This window comes from Phyllostomus discolor, chromosome X, assembly GCF_004126475.2.
Source record: "Phyllostomus discolor isolate MPI-MPIP mPhyDis1 chromosome X, mPhyDis1.pri.v3, whole genome shotgun sequence".
Classification (NCBI taxonomy): domain Eukaryota; kingdom Metazoa; phylum Chordata; class Mammalia; order Chiroptera; family Phyllostomidae; genus Phyllostomus; species Phyllostomus discolor.
Genome location: NC_050198.1, coordinates 106,714,145 through 106,732,120, shown reverse-complemented (window position 1 = coordinate 106,732,120; position 17,976 = coordinate 106,714,145). Strand labels below are relative to the sequence as shown.

General features: G+C 39.0%; 1 protein-coding gene across 1 annotated transcript in view; it reads right to left on the bottom strand.

Annotated features, from left to right (window-relative positions):
- Positions 1-17,976, bottom strand: part of PCDH11X (protocadherin 11 X-linked) — a 388,808-nt gene that overhangs the window by 105,695 nt on the left and 265,137 nt on the right. Inside the window, exon 6 of the mRNA XM_036016380.1 lies at positions 9,634-9,823. Within this exon, the coding sequence (XP_035872273.1) occupies positions 9,634-9,823 (190 nt within the window). The remainder of the gene's footprint in view (positions 1-9,633; positions 9,824-17,976) is intronic.

Sequence of the window (17,976 nt, the reverse complement as noted above, 5' to 3'; positions counted from 1 at the left end):
AAAAAAAACCCCCAAAAAACCCTAAAAGAAAACAAAAGGAAACTCACAGACACAGACAACAATGGGGTGATGATGGGAGGGAAAGGCGGTGGGGGAGATGGGGGAGATTAAAGGGGGACCAATGGTGATGGACGGGGACTGCACTTGGGGTGGTGAACACACAATACCATATACAGACGATGTGTTGTAGAATTGTACCCCTGAAACCTATGTAATTTTACTAACCAATGTCACCCCAATCAATTCAATGATAAATATATAAATAAACAAACCCTCCCAAAACCATAGTATAGCAGTGAGCTCCACAACACACCGCTGATTAACTGAGGAGTAGGAGTAGAACATCCTAAAAGACGATTAAAAGTCATCGTGTTTTACATCCTCAGACAACTTTTCTGCTGTGAAAAGAATGCTACTCTTCAGTTGAAATCGTTGTCAATTAAAGACCATTAGAACGTTGACTGCAAACAATAGTAACTTAATAGACTGGAAGTCTAAATTACTTCCCTGTTCATTGTAACGTCATCACTCTGCTAGAAAATTGAAGCAGGGTAGAATGACAGGAATTTAAGAATGGAGAGTTGAGTTTTCAGGTTTTTAGCAGTTTAGATGATGGATATAATTACATATTGATTGTATTTCACCTTCTTGATATTCCTTTTTCATTCTTTTCAAAATATTCAGAAGAAATTTACCTTCCCTAATTTGTTTTAATCCCAACAGTTTTGTAAGTAGCACACACGCTAATGAAGTAAATAATCAATTCTCCAAGTTTATTTATTGGTTCATTCTTTATTTATAATCTATAAGATTAGCTTTGCTGACATAATGTTCATTGACATGCCTTTACAACTATAGAAGATTCTAAATGAAAACTTTTTTATTTGTAATACTGGACCTCATCACATACACAAAAAATTTTATCAGGATGGATATATTACAAAAGCATTCCCAATTTGTTCTATCTGTGAGTTTGTTTCTTTTGTTGTTGTTGTTGGTCATTTATTTTGGTTCTTAGATTCCACATAGAAGTGAAATGATTTAGTGGGCATTCACTCCTCCTGTCGTCCTGAAACTGACACAATACTGCAGGGCAACTGTAACTGAAAGCTAAACTTCAAAAAAAACACTGCAAAAACTCTCCCAAACTCATCATTTCCCTTGAGGGCTGGCACATATTTCAATGTTATACTTGTACATTCTTAACAAATTGCTCCTTACCATACTTATTAATGCATAAATGACTGATATGTGTTAACTTTTGGTTTAGAACATTCAGCTGTTCCTTAAAAGGGGTAGTTCTGCCCTGGCTGGTGTAGCTCAGTGGATGGAGCGCAGGCTGGGAACCAAAGTGTCCCAGGTTCGATTCCCAGCCAGGGCACATGCCTGGGTTGCAGGCCACAGCCCCCAGCAACCGCACACTGATGTTTCTCTCTCTCTCTCTTTCTCATTGTAGAACTACGGCCCAAGGTAAAGGGATTTTATGAATAGCAGTTACACTATGATGTGTTATGATCAAATTATTACTTAACATCCAAAGTTTTTAAAGCATGATTTAAATAGACCTAAAATTAATATTTATAATCACCGGCTTTCTCATTTTTTAGAGCAATATAGATTATAGGAGAAGAAGTTTATGAGGAAACAAACTTTTATAGGCTAATTTCCTGTATACTATTTAGAAGAACATTTTAAGGTAATGTACAAATTTTTCTAATATAACTTTGAAAAGCTAAAGTGCCAGATGAAGATCATGCCCTTTATTTTCATTTTAGTGGAACTTAAACAACAAATAGACTACTGATTAAAATGGGGAAAGACTGAGTTCAACAAACATCGTGACTTCTATTCCTTATTGGCTATGTTCAACATGCAATAAAAACATAAATTAACATATTGCAGAAATCCTGGTAAGATTGTCTATGGTTATTCATTTTTTAAAAAGATTTTATTTATTTATTAGGGAGGGGAAAGGAAGGAGAAAGAGAGGGAGAGAAACATCCATGTGTGGTTGCCTCTCACACGCCCCCTACTGGGGATCTGGCCTACAACCCAGGCATGTGCCCTGACTGGGAATCGAACCAGTGTCCTTTGGTTCACAGGCTGGTGCTCAATCCACTGAGCCACACCAGCCAGGGCGGTTATTCATTTTTTAATGAATTCCCTGATACTCACTAGCTGTTGAGTGTTCTGTTGGTGAAAACAATTATGAGACTTGGAAGTTACTGTACAATCTAGAAGAGCCACCGAGACAAAATCTATTGCTATATCGCTCCTTACTTTTTTCTAAAAGAAAAAATTGGACTGTGGCAAATGTTACTGAATATCCAAGTCACCCAAAACTTGCATCTTGCAAGAATGATCACATTACCTTTCAAAAAACTACATAAAAGCACCAAAGGCTCGGGCTTATCTTCCAGGCAAAGGCAAGCGAGGGGTGGGAGGGAGATAAAAGAAGCTGAAGAAAGACAGAAGGAGGCCATAAAAAAACTGCCTCGTGGCTCATAAATAATAGAAATAGGAATGCCAAATGAATTTTATTATATGGTGCAGGTAGCCTAATAAAAACGTAGAAGCAAAGGATGAGTTCTTGGGAAGGGAAGGCCACCTATGTGCCCTGTCACTGAAGGTGGTGGTCATTCAGGGTGACCTCATGGCACTGGCGCTAAGTTGCCAGCTGGGGCCGCATTCCCGGTGCTTGTCATTTTCAAACCGAAGAGATGAGATAAAAGACTGCTTTGCTTATGGTGGCCTGCTTTTGAGTGATAAAGCTCTATCTAATCCATATGAAATTTCAGATATAAAACATACACTCAAGTTTCCAACTGTAGAGATATACTCTTCCTTTTGATCAATGACTTTGTGACTTTTAAGAATTATCTCCCCTGGCTGGCGTAGCTCAGTGGATTGAGCGCGGGCTGTGAACCAAAGCGTCGCAGGTTCCATTACCAGCCAGGGTACATGCCTGGGTTGCAGGCCATGACCCCCAGCAACCACACATTAATGTTTCTCTCCCTCTCTCTTTCTCCTTCCCTTCCCTCTCTAAAAATTAAAAAAAAAAAGAATTATGTCGAGTGTAAATCCTTCATTGCCCTCACAGAGCCTAGAGACTGCAAATTATAAGTCATTGTTTCAACCCGTCTGTGTTGTGATTGCATTCCCTGTATCCGAAAGTTGGATGGGACAGGATGGTAGTTCTCATTTTCTTATTCTATTTTTTAAACTCTCATGAGCTAGAATAGTGCAAAATTGACTCTGCAAAAACATGTCAGCTTCAGTGGTGAAATGAATACATATCACAAATATCATATCTGCCACTAGATCACTGTTTATATCTGCCTCAGCTCATTTAGTTTACAAACTACTGTCGAGCGAGCCTTATTCTTTCCCAAGCAGCGTCCAACAGCTGAACTCTTGGGTGGAAATAGTCTTTATAATCTATCCATGTATACATGCTTTTCTTTATATACGCTTTTCTTTATATATGCTTTTCTTTTTTTTCTTTTTTGATTTTTAAAATTTGTTTATTTTTTAGAGAGGGAAGGGAGGGAGAAAGAGAGAGAGAGAGAAACATCAATATGCAGTTGCTGGGGGCCGTGGCCTGCAACCCAGGCATGTACCCTGACTGGGAATCGAACCTGCGACACTTTGGTTCCCAGCCCGCGCTCAATCCACTGAGCTACGCCAGCCAGGGCTATATACACGCTTTTCTTTAGGTAACACACCAAGGACAAAAATGAGCTGGTAGTCACAGACAGTACTGAATAACTTAGCTTTCCAGATAAGTGAGTTTGGGTTTGCTGAGCTGATTCTAATTTCTTATGTAGTTATTTTACTCCCTCCACCTCCACAATCATTATGTTTTAACAAAGTGAATGATGCTTTTGTTGATTTTTTTTGAGGTGAATACTTTGACGTTGACTGCAATCTGCCTGGAAAGATATCTGAACAGTTTTATTTTATATCTGAACCTTTCAGATAACTTAGTTATGAGGGCGGGACTTTAACGATCCATTATTAGCTGATTCTTTTAAAGCTTCCTAGTTTTGGTTTTCATTTTTCCAATTGTCTACATTCATAATTAGATATTTCAGTAATGCAGTGTTTAACTAATGCTTACCCTAATATTATTTATGCCAACGGTTTCAGCAGATCACGGCAAAATTTGGCATTTCTCTGAGTAGTGCTCTAGTCAAATTGGTCTTCCACTTTTTATAACGTGTAATTATATTGCTGGTAGAGGATCAATCAAAGTGTGTTGCCAGGCAAAGATTAATTACTTCCTCTTTGTGAATTAATTAGTACGGAATTTGAGTGCTGAGCAAACCTGATCTAGTGAAAGCAAAATGAACGTCAAAGGATGTGAACGTGAGATGCAGCCTAGCAGAGAAATGTATCACTTTTAAATTAACGATCGAATGTATTTCTCCCTATTTTAAATGTAGAACTTCGTTAGTCCTAACTACTGAGAACTCTATTTTTTCTTTTGCATCCCAGAAATGTGTAAAAGAAAAGCATGAACAGTTTTTAACAGCTGGTGAAATTGTATCCATAAGTATTCTTACTTGAAGCTCAGGTTTTAGACACTACACCCATGTAACAGATAGAGTGACTTCATGTGTGAAATGACCGTATCCGGTGAAGGGTTTTAAAAACTGCAGATGATGTAACTTCGGCAGCTGAAGAAAATGAAAACACTGATTACACTGGGTTCCCCCTTCGGTTATGAGGATTCTCTCTGAAAATGATTGATTTACATCTGGTAAACCGAAGGCCAACTTGAATCTCTTTAGAAACATTCTGTTTCACTGTTCCTCTTCCAAAGAGACATGGATATTATCTTTGATCATTCCAATTGTGATATGCCAGTAGATTTTTATTTTTTATCTTTTTTAAAAGATTTCATTTATTTATTTATTTTTAGAGAGGGAAAGGAGGGAGGAAGAGAGAGAGAGAGAGAGAAACATCAATGTGCGGTTTCTGGAGGCCGTGGCCTGCAACCCAGGCGTATGCCCTGACTGGGAATCGAACCTGCGACACTTTGGTTTGCAGCCCATGCTCAATCCACTGAGCTACGCCAGCCAGGGTGCTCAGAGCAATGTTTTACAAAAGAAAGGTGGAAAGCATTTTAACTCTTCATAAGTTACATTTAACCTAAAGCTATTTGTAAACAAGTACATATGAATAGGAGCCGTGCGTGGTTTAGTGTGTTTACAGCATTCTCAAGAGGTTCACATGGCCCCCAAATACCTCAATCCATACTGTCTGTTGATACATGCAATTCCTCGCAGCCACACCCTCTTCTCTAGGAGAGCCTTTGATCCTTCTGAACATGGACTTGGCCTGTTAGAGCATCCACAGTAACCCAGTAGCAACGGCTAATGTTGTTGATGGATTAGACTTCTCTGCCTGTCTGTTCTCAACAGAACAGCAAGCGTGGAAGAGGAGGGTCCACTGGAAATGGGGCCTGTTATCTGATGGGGTTAAGGTGGGGCCGGGGCTGTCCTCCCCAAAAGACAAAAAACTCACAGAGTGGCCTGAAGGGGCTCTCATAGCAAAGGCTACATTGAGAAAACTGCAACTGTGAAATTAAAAAATTCAAAAAGCTTTGAAATGGAATGAGACGGGATGTTTTATTAAACTTGTCTCGTAAAAGAGAAATAATTGGATTGCATTTACTTGTTTCTTTATCTTAAAAATGAAAGTTAATATTCTTGGCAAAAGACTCCAAGAATGAATAGCATAATTTAATTTCTTCACCTAATCAGCCAAGTTTTATCAACCTGGGAAACTATATGTTAAAGTAGTATTCATAAATCCCGGTGGTACATTTGGGGCAAACTCTTATTCACAAAAGTTGTATTTCTATCTGTTTCTGTGAAGTTACAAGGAACTTCCAGAACTATGCACTGTTTTGCGCAAGACATCAGCAGAAAAGCAAGCAGACTGAAGATGGAATGCATTTCAAAGTATGAAATGGGACCTGCATAAATTAATTCCTCTAGCAGCCTAGTCTCTCATTTGTGGCGCTCTGGACCAACAGCGCACAGTTTGCTGGCATCTGCTCCATGTCCGAGATCCCATTACTACATATCATTCCGGAGCTACAGACTTTCTCGTTGAACAATCAATGGTACCTTATCATCTGCACTAGCCTACAGAGATTACTTTGCTATGGCAAATTTGGCATCCACTGTTTTTCTGATCAAAACAAAACACACGTGCTACGTAACAATCTTACTAGCATGCCATTTAAGATAATACAACTTCTTTCAAGGGAAATATTGTGCCTCTTGCACTTGTAATAATAAGGTCCTTTATTGTCCAAAATGGAACACCTAACCGACAAATTCTTTGGAATGTGGCTTTGAGGGATGTTTCAGGTCCAGTGAGAGTTATTACTCCAGTGAGTCGATATTACTCATAGAAGAAAAAGGCTTCAAACACTGGCCTGTTAATATCGCTACATGTCTACACAGATGGACACTTTACCTTTTCCCTAAGCATATTAAAATGACAAGAAGGCAAAAATATATAATTATTGCCTACAGCCATCCTGATTTTCAAGTAAAGCCTAGTTAATAAAAAAACTTTGTTAGCCTGATTTTGCCGTTGCTTCCTCCTATAATTATGAATAAAATATTTAATGAGCAAAATAATAGTGTCCATAGGAACAAAGGAGAGATGTTTAGCCCCTCATAGAAACAAACTTCAAAAATACAGCCTGTGCCCTGGCTGGAGTAGCTCAGTGGATTGAGCGTGGGCTGCAAACCAAAGTGTCGCAGGTTTGATTCCCAGTTAGGGTACATGCCTGGGTTGCAGGCCACCAGCCCCAGCAACTGCACATTGATGTTTCTCTTTCTCTCTCTCTCTCTACCCCCCCCTTCCCTCTCTAAAAACAAATAATTAAAATCTTTAAAAAAGTTTGTTTAAAAAAATATAGCTTGTAAGTACATTAGGTCATACATAGTTGCTAACACCTGCAACTCTTCACTATAAATAAAATCAGATCCTATAAAGAACTCTTCATTTGAATACTATCAAAGTAGCTACTTATTATTATATATATTTTAGTCTCGTGCATTTTGAAAGTTTATTTCAGGGTGGATGTGTACGATGAGTTTCCTCTTTAATTGTCGGTGTGCAATCCTCTAACAAAAGGGCAACAATTCTCTCTATAGAAATGGTGCTCATCTCATCTATGTATTATTATTTGTTACTGAGACATGCTTTATTTTTAAATTATATTTTATTGTTTATGCTATAACAGTTGTGCTCATTTCGCCCCCCCCTTCACCCCCCATCCACCCAGCACCCCCACTCCCTCAGGCAGTCCCCCCACCATGGGTCATGTCCATGGGTCATACGTGTAAGTTCTTTGGCCGTCCCATTTCCTACACTGTACTTTACATCCCCGTGGCTATTCTGTGACTACCTATTTGTATTGTTTAATCCCTGCACCTTTTCCGCCCGCCCCCATCTCTATATTATTGATATTATCTGTTAAGTGGTGATAGGCCTACAATTAACATAATAATTAATGGAGTAAATAAGAGCAAGGACACCTTGCTTAATGCATATGTGTTACTTATGACCGTATTCTTATTAGAGATTGACTCTGAGTTTATTGTAGTGCCAGATACAGCTACAGCTTCTTATTTGTACCGGAAGTCATTACGTCATCTTGTTCATAGTAAACGAAAGGTAAATTAGTATTGCACATTATAGAATTTCTCATGCACAGAATGAATATTGATAAATAATTCTAAGTATAAAAGTGTATATAGGAATAGCAGATCTTTACGCCTTTCTGAATTTGGTGACTGAGAAGTCTCTAAAATGTTTATATTGAAACACCTTTAATATCCAACGTCTGCTTTTATAGAGAGAAAATGTTGATGTTATGCTGTCATTGGTTCTGTATGTTTACTCGTAGATTACATGTGTTGATGTTCAACCAATTGACTTCCCTTATTTTTTTGGAGTTTCAAACATAGAGGCTGAAGTCACAATCATGGGGAAGCCATTTTGTTCTCAAAACTAGATACAAAACTAATTTCAATTATGAAAGAGTGCAGGGAATAAAAGGGAGAAAAACATGGGACAACTGCAATAGCATAATCAGTAAAATATATTTAAAAATGAAACCCAAGACTCTTTTGAGCTCTGTATAACCTTAGCAAATTTTGTATTTCCTAAAATTAAGAGGCAGCGAGGATGTTCGGTCCATGTTCAAGATCATACATTTAATGAATGCTCTATTTAGTATCAGCTTCATGACCTTTTTTAAAGAATTCAACATCTTTGAATTTTGTCAAATACAGCCTTTTACGCCTTGTGCCTGGAGATCAAATCTGAATACCTTTGTAAATGGTAACATGCTGTTGGGAACCGCCCTGCCCGGTATCAGAAGCTGAAACCCCTGCCTAGGCTAAGGCTAAGGGAACACCATTGGAACTGTAAGCCAGCAAGAAGACAAAAGCTTATCTCCCTGGCAGGAATGCTGCTTCTGCTGCTTCATTCATAACTGAACCCCAAAAAGCTTGGTCGGTTAGCCAAAGACGGGTAAGATTCCCCAAGGGGGGAACGACCTAAGACAGGCACGGTCACTTGGGAGCCCCCCCCAAAAGAAGGACCTGCGGGGGCTGCAGCAAAAGGGGGTGATGGACCCTCGCTCCTCGGCTTTGACACAGCCTGAGTTCTCCTCGTCTGGGAGAAAATCTCTTAATCTCTTGGTTGCCTTGGTTCCCTTGCCCCACCCTAGCCTGAAACAACGACAGGGTGGTGCAGCTCTGTGCTGAAAAGGGCGGATTCCCCGGGTGATCAGGCCTAAGAAAGAACATGTAAAATCCTGTGAAACCTGCTTTGTTTAGAATGCTCTCAGTTGAATGAGAAGGGTCCAAAGAAGAAGTAAGTTTGTTCCTTAAAGTTTTTTACAGCTCTTTGACCCTGACTCACAATAGGCCCTCAGACTTCCTTGTTATCTATTGTTTGATCCTAGCAATGAGTAATGAGCTTTACCTGAATTCTTATGCAAACGAAACCAATAAAAAGCCTCTCTGGAGGGGGAATGGGGTGCTCTCCCCACCAGAGAGAGTGGCCATTCCGTTCCTACTTCCCCACAGGGCCTGGTTGTCTCTGTGTATGTTTTTCTTGCGTGTTGACGAGCCATGAAAACCTTAGATCAACTCCCCAGCATTAGAGTCAGGATCTCTTATTTCCTTCAAAATAAATTTTCTGTGGTTCTTATCTATTAGAAGAAAAGTAAATCTGAAAAATAACTTCCCCAAAGTATAAAAAGAATCTTCATGTTCCCAAATGAATGAATGAAATAAAGAGGCTGGTTCTGCACAAATAAATACATGTAGATGCAGACACAAGTAGGAAGTACTAGCTATGCCAAAACCACCTGTGACATTTCATAATAAATGTTACGCAACGTAGATATGATCGCACATTTCAAGTAGAGGAAATGGATGCATAATGGCCTTCTAGCTAATTTTGTGTGTTTACCTTTTAAAAGTGCGTAAGTCCTGTTAACACCATGAAAAGGCCACTGTTACCAAGACGACGGCTGTGTGCCTTGCAAAGTTAAGTGCATGTACACCTCAGCACAAGATAGGAGTCACTTACTGCATTCAGGATCGGAGTTGCCGTCGCCCTCGGTGCGGCTGCTGGGCGCTGCGCGGTAGAAGTCCTCCCCCCGCCGGTAGTGCAGGGGCAGGGCGTGCGCCCCCACTGCGGCCTCCAGCTCTCCCGGGCCGCCCTCACTGCCGCTCTCCTGAGAGCCTTCGGGCAGGTGAAACGTGACGCGCCGCTGGGACTGCAAGGAAGCCAGAAAATTACAGCGTTTCAGCTACGATCCGAATAATTGCTTAATGCAGCCAATTTCCAAAAGACATTATTTCCACTATCTAGTGAAGTCCCATCAACATTATCTTGATTTGGGAACAATTTCAGGCTTCTGCGAACCTGCTTCAGCTCATATTTTGAAACAAGGCACATCCAGGTGCAGAAGAAAGTCGACTCCTAAGGCTGTAGACGTTCAAGCACATTGGAAATTCTGACCATCATTTCCACATGGATTTATTGAGCTATTACTATATGACAAGAATTTGTGTTTTGGAATAATAAGTGTGAATCCATATAACAAACGTTCATTGCCATACCTGTAAGATTTGGGTGGCTGAAAGAGTAAACAATAAGAAATTCATTCAATCATGCAGGCTTAGAAAATGTAAAGTCCAAATCATCTTTTCAAAGAATCTTACGGGCAGCATCTTGAATTGAAATGTATTTAAATCCTTTCTACCCTCTAAAACGTAAAAATAGTTACATGGCATAGATAGCAGTTGATGATAATTATAATAGCAAACTATACGTCTCATCTTAAATGGTAATTGCAGCAGAATGCACAAAATATATCCTTGTGAAATAGAAAGATGAAACATTTCGTGTCCAAAACAAGAGGTTCAAGACATCCAGTGTGGGCGGTATCTTTATGGGCAAAGATTACAGGTAGTTTGCTATGCAACAACAGATCGATGAAAATACTTCACTCCTAGCAGTGTGTGATATAAGATCTGGAAAAAGCATTTTAAAATGTCCAAAACACTATATTGTAGACGTTTATGTATAATTAACTATGGTATGCAACGCAGATTACAAATCACTGCAAGTAAAAGAATACGGTTTATCATGAGACTAATTTATAATGGCTTGCATGAAAATCCATACCTGTTGAGAGATCTTTTCTGAAAGACACAAGTAGTGTGTTTCAAGCACATCTGTATTAATAGTGTGCCATACGCATGTTACATGGTATCTGTATTATAAATCTAGTGTGTGTTAATGTATTTTCGCCATATACATTGTTTAAGGCATTAGACCTAGATAGAAGAATATATGAATAAGGAAACAACTGCTGCTGAGAAAAGAATTTACAATGTGCTGTGAAAGCCTAACACAGTGCAAAGTGCCAGCAGAGGGAAGGTGAAGTTGTGTCCAATGGTAAGGGGAGTGAACTTTTGATTTTACTTTATCTGTGCACAAAAGAACAAGGCAATTTAAGTGAAAAGGAAATGTGTATCCCACCCTAAGACACGGATACTGGGAAGAGAGTTCACTAAAAGCTGTGCAAAGGCACGCCCCGGACATCATCCGAAAGTAGTCTGGCCACACACTCTTCCTCCCCGGTCGTGACCCTCTTAGATTGGATCCCCTCGAGGGGTAAATAAGAGAGAATAATAGGGTTTGTAAGGACTCCTGTGAGGGAACAAAAGTGCTTTTGTCCCTCCCTAAAAGCCAATCAACACACTACCAGCACCAGTACCAGGTTCCTGAAATGCAGTTCTCACATTTGACGTTATCACGCATTCACCTTCAAGGTTTCAAAAGCAGTCATATTGATAAACAGTCTTCAACAATATCAGAATGCCTCAAGTGGGGATCAAAGTATGTGGTTTGCACATTAATCTATCGTTTTAAAATTGTATAAAATTCAATGACATTAGAGATTTGGTATTGTTCTCATTCACAATTTCAACGTCTTACCTATTTCTATAATCCACAGAACGTATTCAGTATCATTATTTAAAACACATTTCTTAAAATATATTTCTTTAATCAGTGAATTCACAAGAGGCTCTGTATTTGCACATCTGTGAATAACTAAGCTGTCCATGGACATATAGATCTATGAGAGTCTCCATCAGTCAAATTATTAGAATTTCAGTTTTTAGGAATTGTTTTAAAAGGCTTCTGGAAAATTAACCTTGACTAAGAAAAGAACAGTTAACTATATTTCCCACGGTTAACTCCAATAATTCCGATATAAACTCGCATTTTGCAATTAGTTGACACTTCCAGATAGATGTGAATATAAAATAATTATACGAACTGAACAATTTATGAATCCTTTGCAGGAAACTTCGGAAACCTGGTTTAACTCATTTGCCATTCACTTGTTAATGGATAAATCCTCTCTGCTCAGATGCGTCACGTGAAGACATTCAAAATCCACAGGTATTTTTCTTCTCCAATATATTTACAAATAGTAACCATTTCATGGAAATCATTCCTTAAGTCTCTCAAAGAGAGGGACAAATGATGTCCTCCAAGAGAGGGATAAATCATTTCATTTTTTCAGGTGTTGAAGATGATTACCGAGCTGTCACGCTAATCACTGTGTCATAATGTGTCTGTCTGCAGCTCTCTGAGGAAGCTCGGGCATACAAATTAAACAATCTACTGCCTGTAATAGCGACTTTATGGGATGGAAATAAATCCCGGATCACTCATGAATAAATGTCCCGCTGAATGGCTAGCTATGTTTCTGCCAGTAGGAGACAAATTCACAAGAGGTCTCTCCCCTTATTCTGCACTCTGTGTTTTTAGCTCTAATCAATCGAAATTCCAGAAAGCACAAATGCATAAAAATAATAGTGCTGTCACCTAGATGGCTCATTTACGAGCAAACTATCAGAGTCACCACATCCTTGTGTCCATTATACCTCCAGAAGGCATAATTCCATGTTAAACATCAGCTGAATGTCGTTGCATTTGCATAACATGATGCAAGTGGCACCTGAGAAAGGTTAGGCTGGCAGCTGAGAGGCTGCACGCTGACAGGCCGGACAGGGATGCTCATTACCGGTGCTTGAGTCTGCGTTCCACAGGGCTCATTAGAATCACCTGTCCCCGCTTTCAAACCCATCCTCTGACCTCGCACTCCCGCAGCCCTGGTTCGAATACACCCTGACCCTGCCCGGCTTAAGAGTCTGCTAACGCCAGGAACTCGGGTTAGAAACGGTAACCATAGGTTGGGTTATAACTTTTTAAGGATTACCATTTGAGTGCCGGGTTGTTTCTGAGTCCTATAAAACATTCTTTATATCAAATTAGTAAGCATATTTTAAGCTTCTGCATTCCCATATGTTATAATAACAAACAACCCATTTTCCCCATGGGTATTGTCTCTTATTAAAAAAAATGTATAATTATTCAATATATCATAAAGCAAAATGGGAAAAATCTTAGAAACTCCATTTGTGATTTCACGTGCATTTTATGGCTAGCACATATATCATATATATCTTGCACGTAGCTCTAGTGTTCCTAAACCTAAGTGGTCCTTACTGTTTGACCCTATGATTAGCTCAACTTCCTACTTTTCCAGTTCAAGTCATCTTGCAAGATAGATCCGTTCGCCTAATTTTTTTCACTATTTCATAAAATTTGAATGGTGTCATTTCTCATTTTCCCTTTAGCTCCTGAAGTTTTTACCTTTTAAGGCTTTTTAAAAATACCATATATTTTTTAGCTTTTATTTATTTCTTTTTAGAGAGGGAAGGGGAGAGAGAGAGAGAGAGAAACATCCATGTGTGGTTGCTGGGAGCCATGGCCTGCAACCTAGGCATGTGCCCCAACCGGGAATTGAACCTGTGATGCCTGGTTCACAGCCCACGCTCAATCCACTGAGCCACACCAGACAGGGCAAAATACCATATTTTTAAAAAATAACATATTACTAGCATGTGCAGAAAATTTTCCAGTTATCCCAGAGTCAGATCCTCCCTTAGCTCTATTTTACTTTGGACACTTGGTGATATTTAAAATTATTTTATTTAATTAATTTTAAGCAAATGAGTCAGGAACATTTACTTGTTGATAGAAGACCATGCAGCATTATACAAGTGCATCTTTCCTTGAGTCATGATTCATTTCGGATCAATCAAAGTGGAAGTAATCTATTTGTAGACAGGGAGGATAAAGCTTCTTCTTTCTAGAATGTTGTTGCTTATAAATTGTGAAATTGGCAATTACCAGAGTTTTGTGAGCTTTTAAATAAAATAGTTATTACAAATGTTTGAGAAAGCAGAGTTGCATAACTAACGATTAAAAGAGGATAAGCCCTAGCTGGTGTGGCTCAGTTGGTTGGAACATTATCCCATAACCAAAGGATTGCAGGTTCCATTACCAGTCGGGGCACATGCCTAGGTTGTGGGTTTGGTCCCTGGTCTGGACGGGAGTTAACCATTTGATTCTTCTCTATCATGGATGTTTCTCTCTCCCTTTCTTTCTCCCTTCTCTTTCTCTAAAAGCAATGAAAACAATATGTCCTTGGGTGAGTATGAAAAAAATAGGATAAAACTGGACATCAACATGCTTTGACACTGGCATACACCCAAAAATGGCATTTAGTAATATTAAAACTGGATATTAAACTAAAGACAGAGCATTGTAATGGTCTTAAAGATGAAACCCAAGTATCAATTTCAAGATAGAAAGAGAAGAAGTCTCTACATTGTTTTTGGTGCTAAGCGCATCGAGGCTTGGGGACTTACATTAAAATTTATGAATTCTTGTAGGACCTTCATTATCCGGAAGCACATATGTGGCGGCCTTGAACTATTCAAACAGCAGTGAGACCAGCAAGTGAGGGAGAAATTCAAAGCGAGCAAATTGCTAAAATATTTACCACTAAGTTCATGCTCAGAATCATATGAACCTCACTCTGCTTTGACAAATTCAGTTACCTATTTCTTCAGCCTAAAGTGTGTTAGGAGCATTGGCAGTTGCTAGAAATGGAAAAATCGACAGAAGGAGAAATTTCCACCAACTTTCCCTAGATCTGCCTTCTGTGCTGTACAGAATAAGTGTGATTCTTCTGTATGACACGCCTTTCAGAATCTGAGGATGATGAAACCCAACGTACTAATGGTCCGATTCCGTGGTATGTTGCCATCCGACCTGGGCATGGTTTTCAGACCTTTCCCATCATACTAACCCTTTTCCTTTTTGCCCATGTAATTTATTTACGTAACTAACAAGGTCAGATCTTCAGTATTTAAGAGTTTATTGCTGCTGATAATTTGAGCTTGAGGGATGATGCATTTCTAGATCGCTTATAAGACAAAACTCATTTTTTATAACATTAGTCAGTAGTTAACATTTTCCAATTGTGAACTCATTTGAATAAGTTCTGTTTTGAACGGCGCTTTCTCTCAAATGTCACTTCTTTATATTTGCAAAATATTTTTTCATTGCCATAGATACGCAACATGTCTGTTTAATGGATGCATTTTAAACAAACCAAATGTCATTCAAGCAACAGATGGTTTCTGACTTCAATTATATAGGTTGGAATCATCGCACAATGTACGGGGAAGGAGAGAAAGCTCAGCGCCGTCATTAATTACACAAACATTGCAACCAGGAACCACAAACGAAAATAAAATACGTGATCACAGACAACAGTATGGTGGTTTCCAGGGGGAAGGTGGGGTGGGGAAAACAAAGGGGGTGAATGGGGTCACCTATATGGTAACAGAGGGAGGCCGGACTGTGGGTGGTGGGCATACAACACAGTGTACAGACCACGTATCACAGAAATGTATCCCTGTAATGTATATAATGATGTGTCACAGGGATGTACACCTGAAACCTGTATAATTTCTGCAACTAATGTTACCTCAATAAATTTAATGAAAAAATCAAAAACAAATAAATAGAGCAATAAAATAGAAAAAAAGTACATGATGGTGATCAAATACCGGTTTAAAAATCATAATGACTAGCATTGGCTGGTGTGGCTCAGTGGATTGAGCAAGGGCTGTGAACTAAAGGGTTGCCCGTTCGATTCCCAGTCAGGGCACATGCCTGGGTTTCAGACCAGGTTCCCAGTAGGGGCCACGTGAGAGGCAACCACACATGGATATTTCTCTCCCTCTCTTTCTCCCTCCCTCCCCTCTCTCTAAAAATAAATAAATAAAATATTTTAAGAAATAAATACAAATAATAATGACTAGAATATGTTCTTAATAAAATTGAAGAGTGTGCACATCAATGGGCATGCTAGAAATTTCTTTGGTGTGTTGTACCGGCCGTTAGGCCCTGTACCTTTGGACCCTTCCTGGCACACACCCCGCGGTTACTCCCTGTCCTCTGCATTAGCACATCAAAACCACTGTACGCTGGTGTGAAATGTGTTCCTTCTGGAAAATTAGTATGAGATTAAAACGCCAATGTTTTCTTTGAGCCCTTACCTATTTTAAGACTCAGAGTTCTAGCATAATCCCCACTAGTAAACAAAGAGCCACAGCAATGGTCCGTGATGGGAGGTAGGGAACAGTAAAGTTGAGAGTGGAAGAGAAATTAATTACAAACAATTAGTGTCTGTAGCGCTGTCGTGACCTTTTATTGGGGAGCGAGAACCTAGAAGGGTAAAAGGAAACTTATTTGCCTCCACCCACTAGCATGAAGTTTGCATCATGTAAACCAGTGTTTCTCAGGACTTGCTCTAGAGCTGGTGGCAGCAGTGGTGGTGGTGACAGGTGCACTCAGTAAGAATCCCAGGTGTCATGGCCTGGAATTCAGCATGTCCACCTGCACCCTGTGTAATTCTTATGTTTACTGAGTGTCGAGTGCCACACATAGTTAGCACTTATTACTGATAAATCTTTTAAAATTATAGCATTAAGGCCCTGGCTGGTGTAGCTCAGTGGATTGAGTGCAGGCTGCGAACCAAAGCACCGCAGGTTCGATTCCCAGCCAGGGCACATGCCTGGGTTGCAGGCCATGACCCCCAGCAATTGCACATTGATGTTTCTCTCTCTCTTTCTCCCTCCCTTCCCCCTCTAAAAATAAATAAATAAAATCTTTACAAAATAAAATAAGATAAAATTACAGCATTAATCGAACATTTACTTTTAGCTAATTGAACAAAAATAAGTGTGAAAATGCCTGGTACTTCGATGGAATTATCAAAACTTAAAAAAATTACACCATAAGTGAATATTCATTACACAAATAGTTGTTGAATACTTAGAAGTCATCTCTACCCCATTAAAAATGCATGATATGAATCAGAAAACCTAATATGGTCAATATAAGGTCGAAGAATCAGATGTTCATATAACTATATCTACTTTCCCTTATGTTCACAGCTGTTATTTCCAAAAACCAAGTACAGGAAACAGCCTAAGCGCCCATCAGTAAATGAGTGAATCAAAAAACTGTGGTACACTTACACAGTGGACTACTACACAGCAGAGAAAAAGAAGGAGCTCCTACCCTTTGAGACAACATGGATGGAGCTGGAGAGCATTACGCTAAGTGAAATAAGCCAGGCAGTGAAAGACAAATACCATAGGATCTGACACATATGTGAAATCTAGTGCTACGGTTTCATAACGTGGTGATGAGAACCGAAAACTACATATATTCCCAATGTGTCCTTGTTATATTAATAAGAAATGGAAAACATGATACCACTGATACTCCAATACCACCAACACCATTTTAATAGTACTTTCTTGTATGGATCAATCGCATGTATATTACCTTAATACAGCTAATAGCATGTACAATTTATTTCTTGTAAATAAATGCAAGTGGCAACTTCTTCCACAAAAGGGGAAAAATTTTCAACATACACAATCTTATGATTTAAAGTCTAAAGTAGAAAGAAATCTAAAGAATCAAAACACATTATTAATCTTTGAAAATGAAAACACAGTAGATAAGTCAAAGTTATATTGGTAATACCAGAAGCGTTAGATATTTATCACTGAAGTTACTTACTCAAATAGTATGCATGAATATGTGTAATATTTATTGAAACTTAACAGTAAATTCACTTTTTTGTATGCATGCAGTTACTCATGCATCCTAAGAAAACACCCATGTACCAATAAGGCAAATACTCTAAGCAGATTATACTAGACGAAAAGTTCATGTGTCTTATAAAGATAGTCTAGGTTCTACTGCAACATAACAGAAAGTAGTGAAAATCCATTATCTGAAAATCTTTGCTCAATGCCATGTAAATATGCCTTCTTTAAAAAGATGATCATATTTTGATTTCAAACTGCCTTAAATACCCATAACATCCCTAGGCTATCAGAATTCCAGAATCAAAACTAAGAAATATTTTAGGTCCACATATGTTTTTAAGATGATCAATTGTCAATAACC